The sequence below is a fragment of the Sciurus vulgaris genome, assembly GCF_902686455.1.
Source record: "Sciurus vulgaris genome assembly, chromosome: 10".
Classification (NCBI taxonomy): domain Eukaryota; kingdom Metazoa; phylum Chordata; class Mammalia; order Rodentia; family Sciuridae; genus Sciurus; species Sciurus vulgaris.
The window spans coordinates 93,675,190-93,699,372 of NC_136470.1; the positions used below are offsets into that span (position 1 = coordinate 93,675,190).

Sequence of the window (24,183 nt, forward strand, 5' to 3'; positions counted from 1 at the left end):
ATTTGGAAACTGATGCTTCATCAGTCCACTCCATCGTTTAACTTCATTTTTTGTGTCCTCAAACATCTAAAATCATCTCATTACACCTTGGTTAAATACAGTTACCTTGCTGAAGAACATAGCCATCGTGGACTGGAATTGCAGTGGTATGAGTGGCTCCACTGTCCAAAATCAGACCAGTAGAACGACCATTAGCAAATCTAGTTTAAAGCATTAAGGAAAAGAAGGTAACAAGACTCCTAAACTAGTATCTATTGCAAAGGGCAGGTTCTCATGAAGTTTCAGATGCCACTTTTAAAACACACATTATCATTTAAAATGTGTTAAAATAAACCTAGGGATGAAATTTGGTGTCAAATAATTCTAGTTTTAAAAACAAATTATATAGACAGGAATTCCAGACTGGCTCTGTGAGAAACTCAGGGAAACCTTTCTATGGTCAAAATTAACATAATCAATGAAAATCTTTGAAGGTTGATCAAAGAGGTTTTATGACAAAGTGAGATGAATTTATTAATAAAATTTACAAAAATCTGGCAAGAATAGTGGGAAGCTGTGGTATCCGACCTAGGAATTACAACCATTCTCACAAAGCACTGGAAGAATCATTCCAGCAGTTTGGTAGCAAAGTGGTCGTGCCTGTCTTCAACTCAATGAGACAGAAGAATTAGTCCAGGTAAATTCAAGTTGGTAAATTACAGGCAAATCACATTTTCCCCAGTTCCATGCTGCAGAATGTGTATTTGAGTGAATGTCCTAAACTAATGTTTTAAAAGTAGGGCCATTCTCTGGTTCACCAAATATCTACTAAGCATCTGTGCTTATTAAGTCTGGTGCCTAGTAACATGTCAGAGGGAGGAAAGGTGAGAGAGAGAAAAGAAGGCAGACAGGTCAGTTTGCCACTAACATTCCTTCAACATGAAAGATATCTAAAGGTGAACCAAAACTGCTTCTACCCTGAAGGATATCCTGTTAGTAGAGATGAGTCTTGCCGTAAAGAGAAAAACTCAGAATGTCCTGAGGAGTTATAAGGGAAAGAACACCTAACCCATTCCTAGGAATTCAACTGAAAGCTGGGGAGGATGCATGGGGAGGGGAAGGAGTATGTAGGAGAGACTGGCAAGAGAACATAGTGAAGTAGGGAACTGCAACTAATGCAGCACATGGAAAGCAGAATGAGAGACGGAATATAGAAGATGATCCTAGCTTAAAGCAGACTGGTTCTTCAGAAAGGTTATTAGAACTGCAGTAGAAAGAATGCGCAAGACAAGAGAAGGTGTTGCAATAGTCCTAGAAATAGTTTACATCTAATGCAGTGGGATAGAAACAAATGGATCTGAGCAACAATAGGGAAGAACAGATGAGCCTTCATGACTAATACATTTGTACAGTTGAAGAGGGAAAAAAATGCCAGTTTGAACAAATTAATGGAAGATTAATGAGTATTGTGTGTGTGTGTGTGTGTGTGTGTGTGTGTGTGTGTGTTAATGGGGACTGAACTCGGACGGATGGATGAATGGATTATGATTATTTTTTTGAGAGACACATACTAAAATCTTTTAGAAATATATACTAAAGTTTCTACTTATAAAATAACATAATGTCTGGGATTTGCTTCAAAATCATAGTGGGAGAGAGAACTTAGCTAATGTGTTAAAAACAGTTGAAGCTGGGTGATGAGGGGCCCATCATAATACTCTATCTCCTATTAGTCTGAAATTTTCTATAGCTAAAAGTTAAAAATAAAAGGCCCAATTCTGTTTACACACTTCTTGTAAGGAATCAATCAGATCTACATTCAAATTCAAGACAGTCATTATCAAACTGTGAACTTGGAGAAGTTTGCTTACTTTATGACTTCATTTTCTGGCAGAGTTATTATGAGAAACATATAATGAATCTACTAATCCTCTCTCCTTCCCCTACTCAAAATCCCACAGTAAACTTGAACCTGAAGTTCAAATATTTAAAATCCAACGTGCCAGGCCTCTATATACAGTTTGACCTAAAGCTATTTTTACAACACACTCTGAAGTTTAATATATATCTTCAACTATTAAACAAAGTCACAATAATGACCCTTATACTTTCCACTTCCACGCTTTTGCTAATGTCACCTCCAAGACACAGCACTAAAGACAACGGTTACCATTTGTTCACAATAAAAAATAAATAAATAAATAAAATAAAGACAACGGTTAGATAACAGCTAACACAGTGATTCTCAAATATATAAAATACTTATTTGAAGATTACAGCAAGCCAGAAAGGTATTCAGGATAAATACATAAAAAGCAAAGCTCAAGGTCACACATTTATAAGCTATACAATCTGAACCCTAAATACAGGGCTCATTCCTCTATAACATGCAACTAAATTCTATGTACAAAGGTTTGTCAGGCTATTATGCTCCTCCTCTGAACTGTTACAATTAAGGAATTACAATTAACTGTTACAATTAAATAGGAATTCAGCAGGTACTTCTTTTTGACTTTGCCAATGTTGTTCTGAAGTACAATTTAAATGTTATTTAGCTTTTAACAAGAATATTTTCATTACAAATTCTTTGAGTTCAGGGCATATTATCCTGTGTTCCCTCCTTAATGTCTTACAATAAATAATCTGATGACTGAGTAACTTTCAAATGAATTTACAGTCAATTTCCCATTTTCTGATATTGGTGGAGAAAGAGAAAATGGAATACTCAAACTCAATTTAAGCCAGCTGGTTAAAACACTCCACTTTATTCACATTCCCCTTCCTAAACACACACACACACACACTCTTCACTCCCCGTTAACAAGCAGCATTTGAGGGTTACTTTCCTATTTTTGTCTCAGATCTCCTGGTATACCATCAATTCTGGAAGAAATACTAAAAGATGGACAGCTTTTAAAAAGCAAGAGAACGGGGAAAAAAACCCTTTGAATGAGCAAGAATTTGCTCATGTCTTCTGACACATGTGTATTTAATAACATCATGTATAATTCTAGAGAAAAGATGAGTATTATTCTTTTAAGGATACGCTGTCAAAACTGCAGTTTTGCAAAGAAAGAATGCAGGGATGTTGTAGTGTTCAAACATTAGCTCTGTCAGTTTCTCTCTCTTTGCTCTAGTATTCCACTTGAGAAAAAAAAAATCCAAGTTATTTATTGTTTAAGAATTAAAATGTTGCTGTATCTCAAGCTATAAAATATCACTATATTAACAAAGATGTGAAACATTAAAAACAATAAAATGCTATGTGTAAGTAATCTTGCATATCTCCTTGAAATATTTATTTTTATTTATTTGTACATATATTAAGTTCAGTAAATAAATCAGATGTTATGATTATTATTTAATAGGTAAAACTCTCAACTGCTGTGAATTGTAGAAATTAGACTTATCCAAAATATGAATTTTAAACATAAAATTGTCCCACTTATAGTTGGTGCTCATAAAATAAATCAGAAGTCAGAAACAATAAAGATGTTGAAAATTTATAATCGGGGCAGGGGGTTGTGGCTCAGGGGTAGAGCACTTGCCTAGCATGCATAAGGCAATGGGTTCAATTTTCAGTCCCACATATAAATAAATAAATAAAATATAAACATCAAAAAAAGATTAAGAAAAAAAAAAAAAAAAAGAAGATTTATAATCATTATGTGCACCTTCTGGGCCCTTTTGTCTATGTACCAAAGGTACTCATAATAGACTTCAGTCTAGAAATTTCCAGCCTTTGTCATTTGATCTTTCTCTTAGAGATTTAATTATAAAAGTAGATATACAGTGCACTTGGGGTACAAGGGATGATTCATAAATCAAAATGAGAAGCAGTACAAGGAAAATAGAATGTTAAATTCCTAGAAAAACAAATAACCACCAGAACCCATTAGGACATTTTTTAAAACTCTTTGTTATTTATTAAAATCACAAGTTATAATAGTATTTAAAAATTAATTCCATTTTCCCTAACTTTTAAATTCAACATATGAATTTCTAAGCCTTTTTAAAGAAAAAGGAAATAATCTTCAAATCAGTAGAAAACTAAAGGAGAAAAAAGCAACTAGAGAAACTAGGAAAAGAAAGTCTTTGTCTTACCGGTGCTTCTGACATAAGAACAGGATGCAGGCTGGCTTCTGATTTGACATGCATTTTATAGGTATGATCCAAAATAGCCTGGAAACTATCCCAGTCTTCAACTAGAATATAAAATTAATAGCTTGAAGCAATGCTTAAAGAAGAATACAGCATCCTTAGACTGTTTAGCAAGTAATACTTTAATACACAGACCAACTTATTGTGCAGACCTATTTCATAATAGTACTTCATATAGAACCCATCTTTGTTTTCTAGACATATAACCTCTTTTTGATCCTTTAAGCACTCAGATCTGACCCAATATAGTTTTCTAACAGACCTAAAATATCAAATAAATGTTATCAGTAAGTAATTATCAGTCTGTGATCAAAATAATGGAAGAAATACAAAGTAACTGTATGATCAAGACCTGGCATTCAAAAAGCTTACAATCTGTTTGGATAAAAAAAGATTAAAAGATGTTTAAAAAATCTGGAGAGCAACATTATATCCTCAATTTGGCATCCACTTAAACATTCCACTAAAACTGCTCACATATGTCATTAATGACCTTGTAGGCAAGTCCAGTTCTGTTACAGTCCTAAGAAGAAATGTCACTGCATTATACTGCATGTTACAATATACTTCCACCAGGACTGGTTGAGTTGAGTCAATGAACTTAAATGGTAGCTTTAACTTCTCTCTCCCCTTTTTAGTGTAAAGCATAATGTCACACCTGAGAATGCTGAGAATCACTGGACTTTTATGCTTCCAGAATCTTTTTCTTCTCTTACCTTCTGAATTTTCTCTTAATTCCTTGTTTCTTTTCATTATCCTTCATACTTATCTCTTCTCTATTGGTTAATTACAGAACAAATTTTAACTAAGTACTCAATGCTCAACTTTCTTCTCATATTCCAAACTTTTTCTGGGTAATACAATGCAACTCTATATCTTAAAACCTTTCTCATTAACCTTTATTCACCTGCTTAATGAATTATTACTTGAATATCCTAAACACTTTGAACTCAATGACCTCATTTACTTGCTATATGGAAGAGATAACATGGCAAGCAGATCCTTAGCTGATGTCTGGGAACTTGACTGGTAAACAGTTCCCTACATGGACACAAAACTTTCCCCATATAAGAGCAGCTCAATGTGCCTAAACTGCTTATATGAACAACATGTTTTATAAGGAACACCTGCTTTCCTTCTGGGAGTTAAATTTTGGTACATGCTAATCAAAAGGTACCCACATGACCAGTCCACAATAAAAGCCTCTGGCAGATAGCATGAATACTGTTACTTGTTGCTGAGAATTAAGTCTTGTGTGACTTCATTATGAGAAGATTCTTGGAAGCTTGCACCTAGTTTCCTTTGGACTTCAGCCCCCTTTCTCTTTGTTGATTTCATTTTTTGTCTTTTTGGAATAATAAATCTTAGCCTTAAATATTACCACATGGTGAGTCCTATGAGTCCTTCTGGTGAATAACAATCTAAGAATGATTTTGCCTTTTAAGACCACACAACTTTCTCCCCTCTTTTCTATTACTATCTCAGTGCATGGTATCTTCTAGTTAGTTACCTCAACCAAAAATCTAGGACGATTTTATTCCTTTTTCTTTTTATCCCTTCAGTCACTTACTATCTGTCTCCTAAATATCCTGAAAGTCACTTCAGGATCTCCACCATCAGTTACAGCTTAAGCCCTTTTCACTTCTCTTCGGACTCTTACTCTCTTAACAAACTTGAATCTAATATTTCCCTTTAATCTAGCCTGCCTATTATTAATGCAATCTTTCCAACTGGGCAAATAAGAGTATACCATATCTCAGTTTAAATTCCTGTGGGACCATCCTTCAGTTACTACTTAACATGCTCCTTGGGATGGTTTCCAATTGCTCTATCTTTACCTTTCCTACTATTGACTATAACTCGAACAACATTGTAGCCATATTTAATTGTACGACATTTCAAAACATGTCAGTTTCTTTCACAAATCCATCCCTTTATACATGCAGGTCCCTCTGCTTTACCTAGCGTTGTTGCCCAAGCAAATTCTTATTCACTGATCAAGATTCAGGACAAAAATCACCTCCTTTGTGAAAATTATCACTGACCCCCCAAAAGTAGAATTAAATACCTCTTCTCTCTGATCCCATAGCTCATTGAGCATACCTATACAGTACTTACCCAACAGTATACCATATTTGTATGTATACATCAATCTCTCCTATGAGTTTTTTAAGGAAAGGAATATTTCCTATGCATCTTTGTATACTCAAAGCCTGTAATATCAGTTTGTGGAATAAATTAAAAAATACTTAGTTGATATCCAAATTATAAGCAGCCACTGCTTTATATCTAATATGTATCAATACATACTTTAAAAAAAAAATCAAATTCATGAGAAAAATATCATACCCATCCCATTTTTTAGTGGTGAAATGGCCTCCATATTTTCTCTTGGAACACGCAGGGCATTAGTATCTATGTAGTAGGTGGGACCGCCTTGTTTGCCTTTATCACCATCTATTTCCATCAGTGTGCTTCCATCATCTCTTTCTACCACCATACCAATAGCTGTGGGGAAATCCACCTGCAAGAGTCAAAAAGATTACATAAAGTTTCACCTGCTTTTATAAAGAATTCTTATCAAAAGCAAACTAATATCTAATGCCATATTTGTTTTGAATCAGAAATTATGCATGAAATTAATTTTATATAAACAGCTCTTATATATCCAACCAATTCTAACATTACCTTGGGGCAGTCTTCACCAGCATAACCAGCTCTCACAGTATAAGATCCAATGTCAAAAACTAGGGCTCCAACTTCATCTGAAAAGATTAAACGTAATTAACAACTTTTAAGTGACATATAGAAATTAAAGGCGTACTTAATGTACTTAAAAAAAGAATGTGAAAACTCTATCAAAATTAATTATATTCATATTATTACTATCTTGAGTCAAGTAGATTCACTGAATTCAAATATAATAAGTCATATACTGTGTAATTTCAGGTTCAATCAGGAAAGAGATGGTACACTAAAATGGGATAATGTGAGTTTACTTATTAAAGAGCCTATTTACAAATATATACTCAAGGTATAGGACAACTAGAAGGAACAGTACAGTAACCCTAGGACTAATGAATTAGTTGCCATCTTTGGAACTGAAGAAGGAGGAACTATTGTTAGAATCAAGAGAAAGTTTTGTGGGAAAAGCTACCTGAGAGAAGCTATCATGACCTTCAGCTAAGGGATGTGGCCAGCCATGGCTGACATGGAGAAGACTAAACCAGACTAATAAATATGCCAACCTCCCCACAACCCCATCAACCACCTTGATCCTATAATTTATCAGTCAAATTTGGACACTTCTGAATGTGAAAGGGGGCCCTATTAATAATTACACCAAGACAAGAAACCCAATGAAAGTACAGTTATCCTGTCATTGGGCTAAATCCAAGCAAAAGCCAGAGGCCAAGAAGTCCACTGATGTAGTCCACAAGGGCACAGTGAGGGTAGAAACAGGTGGAAAATGGATCTGGTAGGGCAAAGGAAAGATACCAAGTACTCTTGAGTACCATTCTATCATACAATAAGAGAGATTATATTTCATACAGTTAGTGAAGAAACTTAGCAAAACCTCAAGCAAATTAGGGACCCTGGAGAACAAGAGTTTAAAGTGTAATCACACAGCCCAAGTAAAAAATCATAAAATCAATAAAGTTTGCATATTTCGAAGATTATTAGGAGATAAAGGTTAATGTTGAGGAAGAAAGCAGGTAAAAATCTTCCCACAGTCAAATTAGTGAAAATCCTCTAATTATACTTAAAAATACTTCACCCAAAACAGTAAGTCACTTAAAACAAAGCACTTTTTTTCAGGTGTGATTTTCAGAAGATTTTTTCAATCAGTAAAAATAATAAATTATATTTACTGTTATTGACAAAATTAGTAATCTGATAATTTTATATGTACACATGTAGTAATTACTCATATCTATTCTCAAGAAATTCTCTCTCATGTCACAAAGGAGACATGTTCAAAAACGTTCAGTAGCTATGTGAACCTGGGCAATTTACTAACCTCTCTGCCTCAGTTTCCTTATTTGTAACATGTATAATCATTCCTATTTCATAAATGCAATCTTCATGCATTAAATGCACAAATATATATTAACACTTAGTACAGGTACCTGACATTACAATAGGTATTAGCTGCTATTATAATTATCACCATTGCACTGCTTGCCATGGGAAAAGGCCTTAATAATTTAATGTCCTCTGGGTAGGGAAGCAGCTATTATTCAGAGTGGAATACTATATAGCAGTTAACTGGTCTAACTTCATGTATCAACATGGATACATCACTGAAGAATGCTTAGTGTTTTTGTTGCTGCTGTTGTTGTTTTGCAATGTTGGGGTCAGAATCCAGGGCCTCACACATGTAGGCAAGTGCTCTACCACTAAGCTACTACCTCCAAACCCCCAAATGCTTAAATTTTAAAACCTAGTTACAAACACACACACGCACACACACACGTGTCATGGTACCACTTACCTCATGGATGCCTATACAAGTACTAAAAGTATAACAATATGCATGGGGACCGGGAATGTTACCTACCAACTTCAGTTTGCTAGTTAGCTAAAGAAGGGGGCAGTGGAAGACATATTATAACTGAAAATTATTGGAAAGCACAGGAAGATGTAGATTATGTACAGAAATTTAAAGAGAAAGGCAAGACAACTCCAAACTAGACTTTATTTTGAGTAATCACAGATGTCGATAAAATGCAAAACACTAGAAGATGAGGAAAAAAATGGTTTTACACAGTTCTGAAGATGACATAGAAGATGGGAAAGGTGTAGTGTCTCCATCTGGGCAAAACTAAAAATGATGATTATATTATGGATCCAATTTATAAATTCATGGAAAGGAAGAAAATTAAAGTGAGGAAAAGGAAGTGCTTCTGAAAAACCAATCTTTCTGGTTGGCAGAGCCCTAATTTTAAGCTTCCATTGTCTGGTAGAACAAAGACTAATCTCACCAGTCAGTCATCTGCAACAAATCTGGTTCTCTACCTGGATCTCCAGATCTCCAGGCTCTCCTAGATCTGTCCCTCAGAAGACATCTCAGACAGCAGTTATTACCACAAAGAGAGGACTATGGGATGTTGTATATTATCAAGACGAGGAGGAGGAAAATGATGAAGACGAAGGAAGACAGGCTACCACTGTCAAAGAAAGTAAAATCTGAGTCATAATAATGGCAACTACCTATGATCAGTACCTGTTGATAAAACTGGTTCTCTATCCCTCCCTGATACTAAATTCACAACAAAGCACAGAGGTCTCTTCTAAATGACTGACACTAATCAGTCTTGCACACTTCACTTGTTTATCAAGTGCCAATTCAATGGAGCAGAAGGAAGAGATTAATGATAAATTTAGGGAAAAGACTTAAGCCTTTGAGATCTCTAGCTTGGACCACACATTGCCCTTTTCTCAGGGAAAATGGGTTTTGTAAATGGAACTCTGGATGGACTGGTCAGCTGCTACAATAAGAACATACTCTCTTGGATCATGTTTGAAAGAAGAATGGGACTTTCTGTCATAGTTCTTCACTGATTAAGAATGCTAGCAATTTCTTTATATAAGGAAATCTGCCTTTTAAATCATATATTCTGAACATTTTAGTCAAGCTACAACAGGTTTGGAAAATGTCTCTGGGCAAAGGGAAAAACCAAAGTTTCCTCTTTTTAATCTGTTCTCTTTGCTCTTTAAACTGAAGATTTTTTTTTCCCCCTCTAAACCGGGGATTTGTTCCTACTTGATTAAAGATTGAGTGGAATTCTAGATGTGATCACTTGTGTCATAACATTTTTTTTGTTGTTGTTTAATTTTGTTTTTTACTTTTTTCCCCCTCTCCTGAGTGTATTCTTAGTTGTAGCATATATAAATTTGGGACCATTAAATTTTTTGATGCAATATAACTTATTTGTATTACATCACAGTTCTTAATTTGTTTCAAGTTTTATGAGAGATGGTATAGTTTTTATGGACAAAAGCAAAGTAATCTTTCAATTAAGTGCATATAAAAGCAATACTATTTTGGGACAAAATATCTTATGTTAAAAGTTACATCAGTAACTATTTCTGGGAAATAGAGTGAAATTTAAAACTTGGTTTTCTTACACTTAAAGACATGAAGTTGGTATTTCAAAGAGATTCTGAAATTTCTTATCTTGGGGAAATGATAGTATATTAAATCAAAATTGAGAATGGGTGATTTTAAAATATTATTGACTTCTGAATAATAAAAAGTGAAGAGTAAAAGAAAAAAAGGGAATCTATATCAACATCTTATTTCTTAAAATATCTGAGGCAAATATAAGAAATAATACATATATATTTAATTCAGTGATAAGTAAAGAACTTTTACAAGTAAACATATACATGATTTTATTTCTTCATATGTTTGAAATTTTAAAAATTTTTATTTAAAACAAAAAAACCAATTATTACTTTGTAAATATTCAGTTGAGATGTGAGCTTTTGCAAAAATGATTCCATTTTTATTTAAATAAAAGAGGCACTTATTTTAATTTCTAATTTGAAAGGAAATTATTACATTTTTTACATTTCCCAAAGTAACAAACCTTTTCTCTATAAAATTCTCTGGTTCAAATTATTCTTCCCATGGATTCCTTGGGAAGGTCGGGAACCCCATGTTAGAAGCCCCTCCCCTAAATTTACCCTTTCCTATCTAATCTATTCACTGCTTTGGCTTCAACTTCTACCTAAATATGAATAATCCCAGTCTCAAATCTCTCTCCCAAATTCTAACCACACCCTGAACTTCTTACTGTACATCGAAATCAATCCACAACCACCAGTATATCTGAAGCATTACCTCCTTTTCTCCGTCTGGTCTAACTTATACTCAGCATCACCCCACAGCTGGTGGTCCCCGAATTCAGAGGTAAAACCTGAGAGTTGTTGTAAACACCTTCATCTTTCAAGTTTTGTCAAATATTTATGCTAAATATATCTTAAAGTCCCTCCTCTTTAGTACCATTGCCACTGCCTTCAATCTCTTATTTCAACAGGAAGTTACAATTTCCTATGGGAATCATATTTCCATCTTTTCACCTTCTCAAACCACCCTTTGAACTGTTGCTGACCTTTCAAAATTGTAACTGATGGAATATTACTCAGTTTTAAAGAGCACTAATCTCCAAAATTTATAAAGAACTTACAAAACTTTACACCAAAAAATACAAAAAACCCAATCAATAAGTGGGCCAAGGAACAGGACACTTTACAGAAGATTTACAGTTGATTAATAAATATATGAAAAAGTGTTCAACATCTCTAGTAGTTAGAGAAATGCAAATTAAAACAACTCTAAGATTTCATCTTACTCCAATTAGAATTGTTATTATCAAGAATGCAAACAATAATAAATGTTGGAATGGATGTGAGGAGAAAGGAACACTTGTACATTGCTGGTGGAGTTGCAAATTGGTGCAGCCACTCTGGAAAGCAGTGTGGAAATTCCTCAGAAAACTTGGAATGGACCCACCTTTTGACCCAGTTATCCCACTCCTCAGTTTATAACCAAAGGACTTAAAATCAGCATACTACAGTAATGCAGCCACACCAATGTTTATAGCAGCTCAATTCACAATAGCTAGACTGTGGAACCAACCTACAGAAAAACAGATAAACTGGTATATATACACAATGGAATATTATTCAGCCATAAAGAAAAATAATATTATAGCATCTGCAGATAAATAGATGGAAATGGAGAATATCATGAAAAAAGCCAATCCCAAAAACCAAAGACCGAAAGTTTTCCCTGATAAGTGGATGATGATATATAATGAGGGTGGGGGATTGGGGGATTGACAGAAGAATGGAGGAACTTTAAATTACGTAGAGGGAAATGAGAGGGAGGAGGTGGGGTATGAAAAATGGTGGAATGAGACAGACATTACTCTATGTACATGTATGATTACACGAATGATATGAATCTATATTGTGCACAACCACAGAAACAAAAAGATGTACCCCATTTGTGTACAATGAATCAAAATGCAGTCTGTTAAAAAAAAAATGAAATTATGGCATTTGCTGGTAAATGGATGAAGCTGGAGAATATCATGCTAAGTGAAATAAGCCAAACCCCCAAAATAAAGACCAAATGTTTCTCTGATATACAAATGCTGTTCACAATAAGCGGTGAGGGACTGGGGAAGAATAGAGTTACTTTGGTTTAGGTAGAGGGTAGTGAAGGGAGAGGAAGGTGTATGATAGTATAGTGAAACAGATAATATTACCTCATGTACATATATGACTGTGTGACCAATGTGATCCTATAATACATATAATCAGTGAGCACTTATACTCCATTTATGTATGATTTATCAAAATGCATAAATGCATTCTACTGTCATGTATAATTAATTAGAACAAATTAAATTTTTTTTAAAAAATTGATCATTTTGGTACATAAGTCATTCAATGAAAATAAAAGGGCAAATCATTCAGTGGTTTCTCAGCACTTGCAAGATAAAATTCAAATCCTTCTACCCAGTTACATAATCTATCAGTAGTCTTACTTCTTTTAACTTTTTCTTTTTTAGTTGCAGACAGACACAGTACCTTTATTTCATTTATTTATTTTTTGCTAGGCAAGCACTCCAACACTGAGCCACAACCTCAGCCCTTACTTCTTATCTCAGACACTAGTACTACTGAATTATATGTTGTCCCCTAATCACACCATGTATTCTCATTCAGCTAATCTTAGCATGTGCTGTTCGTCTACTCCTCCTCCGTCATTCTCATTACCTCTCTTGTAAATTCCTCTGCTCCCTTACACTGTTAGTAACTTTCTTGTCTGTGCTACCTTTGTAATTTCTACATATTGTCATTAATGAACATACCTAACTGAAATAGTTACCATTTCTCATCAATATAACAGGCCCATTGCATGTATCACTAGGAAAAAAACACACTGCCAATTTAACCATACCACTTCACTGACATTGATACATTTCAATTTCAGCTATTTTTAAGTGTTAAAAAAAAGTACAACCAAGAATTTGTGAAGTATCTACAGTAAATATCTGTTTACTTAACTGAACCACCTATATAAGACTCTGAGCTTCTTGAAGGCAGAGCCCATAACTGGCATATAGCAAGCACTTAAAATAATTTGTGTGAAATGAAAAATCTAACGTATCAGTTAATTTTCCTGTCTTAATTAGCTTGGTCAACTAGATATAGAACAATTTTAATTTGAGCAGGACTGTAAATTCTGTTCATTTTCCTTTTTGAGAATGGGTGATACATCTGATTCCTGAAACTTAGTTATGAATCAAGCACGAGGTTGAGGGTATAGTTCAGTGGTGAAGCCCTTGCCCAACATGTTTGAGGTTCTGGTTTAATACCCAGCCCTGAAAAGGACCAACCATCAATGAACCCCCTGGAGGAATGGTAAAGGGAGACCAGAGGCTTAATAGAATAATTACAGAGGCCTGGAGGTTTAAAACCTAGGATGCAATTTCCAAAGGATAAAGGATTCTTGAGGGTTGAATTCCTTATCTATAAAAATATTTGTTCTATATTTTGAAGACTTTGTGCTTTTTCCTCAGAATAAATGCTTCCAAATTTAGGGGCAATGTGATTTCTGGGGAAACATGAAGAAATAATGTGATTTTTGAACCTGGTCTTAAAACATTCCAATGCAATACTGAAGGCTAATGATTTTAGGAGGAGGTAGCAAGGTTTTATTTTATTTAAACCAGGGTGTCCCCAGTATCCCCAACTTATGGGGAAGATGATTTTAAGAAATATTTAAGGTTAGAGATGCAAGGGGAAAAAAGTTCTAAAAAAAATGATGAAACTAACAACTGATGAAAGTTGGGCTGGTAGTATACCTGTTTATTTTTATCATGTGAAGGAGTTTGAAGAAGAGAAGTAACATGAAAGATGACTGCAAGAGTAGAACCAGAGGTCAGTTACAAATTATGAGTCACAATCAGTAGAAGAAAACAGGCATAAATTTAAAAAATTTAAACTAGGAAGCTCTTTTTTAATAAGCAATCAGTTTAAAAATACAGTTTAAGTTAATTACTCAAAATTTAAGTGAGTTTTAGATGCTTTTTACAGTAAACTCTTTGGAAAATGACTCAAACACTGTACCTATGTTGGTAGCTCAAACACAAAATCAAACTTATTTTTATGAGTTTTAAATACTGCATATACAAAATAGTCTTTCAAATATATTTCTCTATATAAACCAGTAAGAAGCAAGGTATTAATTCTCAATACTAAACCATACATGATTATGATGTGGTTTTGGACATGAAAAATGACTTACAGAGAAGTAACCAAGTAACTTTCTTTTAAGAGGGAAAGGGGTTACCAAAATGCCTTTTTTTCATCCCAGAATCTTTGTTCCCAACTTAGTAAGAAGTTATGCAATTTTCTTCAATAACAGGAGATAGTAGTACCAATTCAAATGGTTGTAATGGAATAAATGAATAAATATATTATTAAATGCAAGGTTTATAAAATCTTTGGAATGGTTCTTGGCCTACAGTATGCACTCAAAAATGTTAGCTACTGGCATTACTATTACTTCTTTCTAACTCAGTCACAAACACTGCCTTCTAAGAAATAAAGAATAGCTTCCAGCTCCTTGGATCAGTGAGCCTGAAAGTCATAATACAGTCAATAAGTTCAACAAGGCAAAGGCACAGACCCAGTTTTTCTTTAGGATTGCACCTTTAGACTGGAAAGAGATAAATCACGAACATTTGCTGGAGCTTCTACAAAGTAAAAATGGGAAACTACCCACACTAAGAAACCAAAAGGAAGGGCATAAACAGAGAGGAAGGAGGTGAGGGTCGGCTTTACCACCTCGGAAGAGATGCTGCAATTACACAACAAAAACTACTCTTTATAACCTATTTCTGTTATTCCTTACCTATAAAATGCCATCCTCTTCAGAAATAACATCATTACTAGAAAAAGTTAACCCTAATACTCTCAATTTGTAGACTCAGTCTCTAACTCTTCAAACACAATCCAAAACATAAACATCGGTGCTTTGTATCTTTTGGGGATCTCGCAAAAAAATAGAAGCTCTAATTCAGTTGATTTAGGGTGAAGCTTTAAATTCTACATTTCTAAAGGTTTTTCAGATGATGCTAACACTGCTGGTCCATGAACCACACACGTGTAGCATGGGTAGCGTTAAATACCTCATTTAACCTTCACAAATACCCCAAGTGACAGAAATTATCCCACAAATGAGCCAGAAGCTGGAAAAAGGTTAGTAAAAACTGTCTAAGGTCAGGCTTAAATGAGGCTGGAGTTACAACTCAGGACTGTGCAATTCCCAGGCGTGGTAAGCTGTGTGCTACATCACAGCCTATCCAAGACCGTGAAAGACCACGCGCCTCAGGCCCAGGTCAACTTCTGGTCATGCTTAAACTACATGTGTTCCAAATTAATCGCAAACGGTCCCGCCACAAGCAACCTCGCAGTCAACAAATAAGCAGGAGTTTCCGAAAGGTGTGAGGGCGGCGCGAGCGCGGGGCGCAGACCAAGGGGAGGATGCATCTTCCAATCGGTTCTACCCTCGCGCCGGCTTTGCAGTCTACGGGACGTTGCGGAAACCCTCCGTCCACCCTAGCAAGCTGCAAGGACCTCCCAAGTTTAAACACACACACACACACAACCCGACAGCGGCGTTCTGCAGACACTCGGGGAGAAGCGACCCTGGATGCCGGTCATTCAACAGGGACGAGCCTCGGGGACGGAGCACACCCCCCCAAAACCCCGCTCCACGGTGTCCGAAGATAGGAAGGAACCGAGAGTGCGGCAACTGCCGGGCGCTCAAGCAGCCTGCTGTGCCGGTGGGCTCTGGGGGCGGGCAGAGCGCCGGGCAGGGATGGGGCGGGGAGGCCGGGATCCCGAGAGGGGGAGACCGGAAGGGACCGCTGTGGAGGGAAGGGCTAGGGGTGGTGGTACAAACCCCACACGCCGAAAAAGCGCGCTCTTTCGTCTGAACGGGCTCACTCACCTCCCCCATACACGCCACCGCTCATGGCTGCTGTCGGCGCGACTCCTAGGCTAAAGGCGACCGGGCGAAGTGACTGCAGCGGCCGAAACTGCTGGTCCAGAGGAGAGCTGACCCTCGACCCCCTTAACTTCCACCGCCACCCCCCTCAGGCAACAAAGCGGCGTCCACACACCCTGGAGCGCAGCCACACTTGCTGGTTCCTCTGACCAGCCAATCACCGGGGGTCCCGGCTACGCTCCAGCCAATAAGAACGCATCTCTGCAGCATCCCTGCCGCGGCGCAGCAAGTTTAGCCAATCGAAAACAGCCTGGGGGTGGGGAAAGGGGAAAGCGACGGAAGAAGGGAAGGAGTTGGGTTGCGGAACTAGAGAGGGCGGGGCTCCCTGGTGGGCGGGAGAGTCCGGTGGAGGAGGAGGAGGAGGAGGGAGGCTGGAGATAAGTATTGGGGCCAGGTCTAGTGATGTGTCTGGGCATGCGGGAATGTGGAAAGTCTGGAAATGGAGAGACAGTTTCTCCACGTAGAGATTTTTGGCCATGGATTGTGATGAATGTAGATTAAGAGTAGGGGCACTTTATCACTGAGCTACATCCCAACCCTTTAAAAAATCTTTTATTTTGGGACAGGGTTTAGCTAAATTGCTGAGGGTCTACTAAATTGCTGGGGCTGACCTGGAACTTGTGATCCTCCTGCCTCAGCCTCCCGAGTAGCCGGGATTACAAGCGTGCACTGCCGCGCCTGACCGGACCTTTTTTTTTTTTTAACAGAAAAGTATTTTCAACTTTTGTTTGAAAAATAAAAATGTGCTCCACTTTGGGCTAGGAGGAATCAATAAATCAAGCTATTAGGATCCTGCAAATTTTAAATAGTTATTAATAATTATTAAAAGAAGAAAGAGATGGTACATTATCTCAACTAAATTTAGGTAGCATTTTAACAAGTATTTTAAGTACCTCAATATCTTTTATTTTCTGAAATATGTATCAAAACGAGCTAATTGGTTCTTTTTCAAGGAAGCACCCAATGCTTATACATTTGCAATCTACTGTTCATAGTATTTTTCTACCATCCCAGTTCAGAACTGTGTCTTTTCTCCCCCCAATTACTGCAGCAGTTTGTCCCTTTGCCACTTCCAACTCTACAGGAAACTTGATCTATAAAAATGCTCAAATCACTCCATGTTACTGCAGTTCTCAAACCCTTAAGATTGTTACATATCATTGTAACTGAAAGCAGTTTTTCAGTTGGTATTTCTAAAGTCTAGATAAATATGAGCTCCTGTTAACCTTAGCACCTATTGAATAAAACTCCATCAGTCATAGTGCTAGCAAGGAGGCAAAACATGGGCAGTAGAATGGGGAACAAGGTTAGTAAGAAAAGGATCTCCCATCCACTTGACTATATAATTACAATATATCTGGTTATTTAGGAAATCTTCACTAGCCCAATGAGATAATGCAGAGGTCAGCAAACTATATTCCCTGGGCCAGTACCAACCTACCATTTCAAGTGAGCTAAGAATAATGATTTCAATTTTAAATGTGATAAAAATATTTTAAGAATAATATTTCATTATGTGTGAAAATTCTATGACACATTTCAGTAACCTTAAACTAGGTTTTATTAGGACATAGCTAAGCTTGCTCATTTATGACTGGTTTTGCTCTGTAATGGTAGAGTTGGGTTGTCAACAGAGACCATGTGGTTCATTAAATTGGAGAACACATTTATTGTCAGACCTTTGAGAGTTTACTGACCTCTAAGCTGAGGCATGCAACATACCTAGAACAGTGTGCCTGAGTACTGTATATTTTTTATTGTTTGTTCTATTTAGTTATATATGACAGCAGAATGCATTTTGATTCATTGTACACAATTGGAGTACAACTTTTCATTTCTCTGGTTGTACATGATGTAGAGTCACACTATTCGTGTACTCATACATGTACATAGGGTAATGATGTCTGTCTCATTCCATCACTGAGTACTGTGTATTAACTGTTGTCCACATAGTTAAACTTCTCACTGTAGATGCATGTTACAACCCCCAAAATATTCCTACTTTCATATTGCTTTTATGATATGCTTGACTAATAAAGCTGATGAGTAATAAAATATTGCAATGTTTTCCAATAATTCAATATTAAATAAGTATGAGTTTATAATTTACACTAATCCATTTAAATCAATTTACCATTTACATTTCCAGTAAATCATATACAGCAAATTGAACAGATTATATATATTGATATCTCCCATCAATACTATCTCCAACATGTTCTGTGCATCTAAAAGAATGTATTCAGCTCTATCTGGGCTGAAGAAGAGTAAAGTATTCTGGTACTCAGAGTTCACTAGAAAATAAAACATTTCAGCAGGGTTAATGAGGACCATACCTCCAGTCTCTGAAGTCTGAAATATGGTGATTACCTTCTCCACAGAGACCATACTGTGCACATAGTGTAGGGGAATCTTAAATCTGACAGCACAAAGAAGACAGCTTGAGAGAATATTGGAAAGTCATGCTTAGATGTTTTTGATGAAGTAAGGGATTTGCTCCATTTCATAATTGAGAAAAGTATTAGTTAACATCATTTGTTCATTCATAATTTCAGGTCAGCGTGGTCTCTTGATGTATCATCAGGATCATTGCTTTACTTAATAATAAACCTGGGACTGGAGTTGTGGCTCAGTGGTAGAGCACTTGCCCAGGTGTGAGGCACTGGATTCGATCCTCAGCGCCACATAAAAATAAATAAAGGTATTGTGTCCATCTACAACTAAAAAAATTTTTAAATAATAATAAATCATTGCAATGAACTTCAAAGAAAATGGACTTCTCTGCAGTACATCTGAAGTGTCAGGGCTTAACACAGATAAAAGTCTACACTTACCTTTGGTACATTTTATTCATCAAAAAAATATAATAGGGAAGTAATATTATTGACCCTGAAGTATTGAATTGATAAAGGAAGGAATTAAGAAAGAAAACCTATCCAGCATCTGAAGAGAATCCTGTTGGGGAACTGTGCATTCTTACTAATAATGATTTTTCCTTTAAGATGAGACTTATAGTATGGGAGCTTTTCTTTTTATCCTTAAAAATTAGAGAATAGCAGAAAATACTTTAGAAGAAAAATACTACATCAGGTTCTGTGGCATATACCTTTAATGCCAGTCCTAAATTAATGTTACCAATAACTAGTCATCGAAGAGCAAGAACAATCAAGGATTATTTCCATATCAAAACTATCAATGCTTGCGATTATCCCTCGGAACCAGCATATTAAGTATATCAATCTAAAACAAAAGACATTGAAGTAACATTTAAATAAAGTATCTAGCCCACAGTAGATGTTCAGTGGTTGACTCTGAATCCAGATCTATAAAAACAAGTGCCCTTTCAAAACTCCTTTGTAATAGCCAAGCATTTAGAATTCTTGTGTACCTACCAGGTGCAAGACTTAGCTTTGCCTCACTGGGTCGCTGGTCTTCCATTCTTGTAACACTGCCCCACTCCTTTCTTCTGCAGCCTCGCTCCTTTCCTCACCAGTTCTGTCTGCATTCTCATTATGGAATTGCAGCAGTCATTACAAATACTCATCTTGTCCTCTGTCTCAGTTGTTATTAAATTCAGTGTTAAAAAATTACAATTGTTATGAAAGCTAGGAAACAAATTCAGAGAATTATGTGTGTTAAGAAATGACAAGAAAATATATGTACATTTAGAATTATTTCATTCTGTAAAATACATGAAATGGGCAATTATAAAATGCAATTATATATACATATACATATATATATATACACACACACGCATACTTACATACATATATAGTCATTGCAAGTACTTCTCTGTTTACTGAAATTCCAAAAATATGCAAGCACAACTGAGGTAAATAATAAACATCTGGAATCTAGGTTTTTCCTTTATTTTTTATTTGTTCATTTATTTATTTATTGCAGTACTAGGTCCTCGCACAAGCTCTACCACTGAACTACATCCCTACCTAAATCTAGGCTTTCCAACCATAGTAATATGATGCTACCCTTTTCAATAATATATCCCGGATATATGAAGAATCAAAAGAAGCAAACAAAAGTATGTTTGATCATATGTGGTACATTTATAATATGTCAATAGGTATGTTATAGTATTAACAATGGGGTCCATTTAATCAAGTGGTGCTATGAAGTGACACTGTGCCACCTTGAGTCACTTTGCCCAAGTCAGGCTTCCTGTAGATGCAGGTCAGTGCCAACACCAAGTTTGGGACTATTACAAGGAGCAACCCTGACCCCATCCAACATTCTTACTCCGTATGGTCTCTTTAGAACCCTTGAAACTTTTGGAATAGGAAAGACTTTACCTGCCTCATGATATAAATGACTACAAATTATTGACTCCAAAAATGTGCTAGCACAGAAAAGATGCTTTAGATAATACTTTCCATATGATCCACACAACATCCCTATGGGAGTTTAAAGAAGAGGACCAGAGATTCAGCAAGTTGTTAAACATCACACAGCTATTTGAAAGATTCAGGATTTGAAATTGACCCTACCAAGCATGCAACTTCTATTTCAAGATACCTTTCCCTTTCCATGTCTATGCTTCTAGTAAATTTTAAAAATAACAATTTCAATTGTGCATGTAATATAATCTGTATAAATATTTTATATGTATAGGTACACATGAACATAATGTATATATTCCCTCCTCCCCATCTTTTTCTCATATAAATGAAAACTCCCAGAACGTCAGTAAACTTTCAGAAGCATTTTCTTTGGAAATTGATTTTTATTTTAAAACTGTTAAAGGTAGTGTACACAAGCTAGAAACTGAAACAATTCAGAAATCTGAAAATCAAATCTTTCTCCCTCCTTTTCCAGTCCTTCAAGTTCCTAGTTCCTCAGCTCCTCCACCCAGACTGAACCTCTGTCAACAGTTTCTTACGTAGCCTATTATAGAATCTTTTTTCAAAGAAATGCATATCTTTATATCTTACCCCCACCATCATTTTTCTTCATCTGTCTACATAAGTAGTAGCATTCTGAACATTTTTTTTACTTACCCATATAATCTTGGAAATCATTCTGTGCCACCATTTATGATTCTATCTTATTCCTTTATAACATCAGCACAGAATTCCATTATACATATATACCATACCTTGTTTTACCAGTCCTCTACACATGAACATTTACATTGTTTCTAGTCTTTTGTTATTACAAAGAATGATGCAATCACTATCCTTTTCCATGTACATATGTGAAGTTTTCATTCAGGATGAATTCAAAGAAATGGAATTTCTGGGTCATATGCATCTTTTATTATATTGGTCATTGTTAAATTACACAGGAGTTACACAATTTGCACTCCCCAATAACATGTCTACTTTTTCCTCTAAACCTTACCAACACAGAACCTTATCAAAGTTCTGTTGAGATAGAGCTATTATATACTTGTTTTGTTCATTTATTTCATATTTAGTAAGAACTCTCTTTGCTGTTTGTACCATCAGCAGTAAACAGATCCAGAAGTACGTTTCTGGGGCCACATACTGTGGATGAAAGGATACACAGAACAGTATACAACCTGAGCTTGTTCCTCCAACAATGTGAAAATGGCTCTTAACGCATTCCAATTGCTACCTGGAGAATGGATCCCAAATATTTACCAAAGCTTAAGCTTTCATTCAGGCTTGAGAAGATGTGGGTACTGATTGCACAATTCCTTCCATTTAAAGTCTTTTTATCTCCATATGGCATTTGATTAAGACAATTGCAAACAAAGACAAGGCATTTGGCACACCTAAAACACGGTGCTTGTATCTATTTGTATTATGCTGTATATCTCTAACCAAGAACTTGTTGTAGAATTCATTTTGTTTTGTTGGAAGGTAGAGAAAAGGTATTTCTTTTGTTCTTTTTTAGGGGGAGGGAATATAAAATTTATTTTATTAGAAATATATGAGAAGCAGAGGGATTGATTATTAGTTGTCCAAAACATCCATCTTTGCAATGGTTCAAATAATCACCAGCTTCCAACTCAACCTAAAGTGACTGCAGGAAAACCTGTTTAGGTGTATCGATATGTTTATTTATTTTTTAATTTGTTTTAGTTGTAGAGGGACACAATACCTTTACTTTGTTTATTTATTTTTATGTGGTGCTGAGGATCAAACCCAGTGCCTCACACATGCTAGGCACTCTACCACTGAGCCACAACCAAGCCTCCCGATATGTTTATTGATATCTAAAAAAACTGTCCACAAGTGCCCATAATCCAGATGGGAAAATCCCATCATTGAAGAATTTGAGCACTGAGACCATAATTCGCCCATTATACCCAGTACTACGAGGTTGTGATTCTTGAGTGCAGTCTTCCTCGCCCTCCCTCCCTGCCTTCCTCTAACCTCGGGTAGCCTGTACAGTCACATTACATTGCTCTAGGATCATTCACCTTGCTTGTCAACTGTCAGACTTTGATAAATTCACACAAGGATTAAAAAGACTCTAATTTTGCTATTTGTGTCCTCAGCTGTGCTCCAGTTCCAAGAATACAGTCAGAGGGCGCTAGACTCCAGAGGACAAAAGCAAGCAGAATAAGTTATGTACAGAAGATGTGATCACTCTATATCCTTCCAACAGCTGTTAAAAGCATCAGTCATTCCCACTGTGCCAAGTGGTCTCAAGTAAGAAACAGAGACAGCAATGCTCCTGGGAACTTTTTGGAGTCTATCTCCTGGGACATGTGAACAAAGAAACTCTAAAAGAATCACCGTCATATCCCTTCAAAAGGTTTGTTTGTGATTGCAATTGCTGATTTTCCCCAACAAGGCTATTAAAAAAAAAAGACAACAACTTCACCTAAAAGTGCTGTACTTCAATATCATCATCCCTACAATTATAATCACAACATTTAACTAATATTTACTGGTTACTTGCAAACTGCTGACCCTGAGGATCCAATAGATAAAAAATAAATGAAGAAAATATATGTACTTTGACAAGCATGTAACAGGTAATGAGTGAAAAGAAACAGATAAAAAATCATACATGAAGAGTACAGTTGTGTGTACATTTTTTAAGTGTTGCATTTTTATCATAAATGTTTTAAACATGATTGCTTTTTAAAAAACATTTAAAATTTTACACCAGGAAAATAATTTTACAATCCTAAATTGTGATTTTTTATCCTCAGGTTAACATTTTGGTACATATTACATCAGACTTTTTTCCTTTGCTTAAACTATTTACTTATCTATATAAAGATACAATTTTATATATAGTTATATATTATTATGATACATATTTTATATAAGTATATGTAGTAACACAATTTTATTTGTATAACTCAACATATACAACTTTTAATAAAATAACAGCACACTACATAAATACACATTTTGCTCTGGAATATGATTTTTCACAATATAATGTGGACAGGTTTCTACAACATTCTGTATAGAGTCACCTAACTTAAAAAAATGATTATTTAGAACAGGAGTCAGCAAATTATGACCAGTGGACCAGTCACCTTATTTTTGTAGTTTTATTGGAATGTAGTCACATTCTTGTTTCCACATTTTTATGGGTGTTTTGTGGCACAACTACAGAATTGAATAGTTAGAAGAAGTCTTAGGCCCACAAGGCAAAAATATTTACTATCTGGCATTTTATGAGAAGACAGTCTTTGAATTTCACTGTAGGAATATTTACTAATTTATTTAAGAAATCTCTTATTGATTAACAATTCAATTATTTCTAATTTTCTACTATATAAAAGTTCATAGAGTCTTGATTATAAATATCTTAGGATATCTGCATATTTGTCAGTATTGTCGACCTATATAAGTTTTAAATTTTTAGATATTTATTTTGATATTAATGTACTGATAATTTTCTTTATAACTTTTGCATTTAGTATCATACATAGAAAGGGTGATGCCTCACTTTTGGTAAAAAATCCAACTCAAAGTCACCAGGAACTGTGGGATTGT

At 35.7% G+C, this 24,183-nt stretch overlaps 1 protein-coding gene and 1 long non-coding RNA gene across 2 annotated transcripts in view; one reads left to right on the top strand and one right to left on the bottom strand.

The window, feature by feature from the left end:
- Positions 1 to 16,377, bottom strand: part of ACTL6A (actin like 6A) — a 30,443-nt gene extending 14,066 nt beyond the window's left edge. The window contains exons 1-6 of the mRNA XM_079156370.1: positions 16,181 to 16,377; positions 6,829 to 6,905; positions 6,490 to 6,664; positions 4,084 to 4,184; positions 3,026 to 3,123; positions 106 to 200 (exon numbers count right to left, since the gene is read on the bottom strand). Coding sequence (XP_079012496.1) covers positions 106 to 200; positions 3,026 to 3,123; positions 4,084 to 4,184; positions 6,490 to 6,664; positions 6,829 to 6,905; positions 16,181 to 16,205 — 571 coding nt within the window. The 5' untranslated portion in view covers positions 16,206 to 16,377. The remainder of the gene's footprint in view (positions 1 to 105; positions 201 to 3,025; positions 3,124 to 4,083; positions 4,185 to 6,489; positions 6,665 to 6,828; positions 6,906 to 16,180) is intronic.
- Positions 11,920 to 24,183, top strand: part of LOC306671122 — a 376,374-nt gene continuing 364,110 nt past the window's right edge. The window contains exon 1 of the long non-coding RNA XR_013766594.1: positions 11,920 to 12,388. This is a non-coding gene — a long non-coding RNA (uncharacterized lncRNA). The remainder of the gene's footprint in view (positions 12,389 to 24,183) is intronic.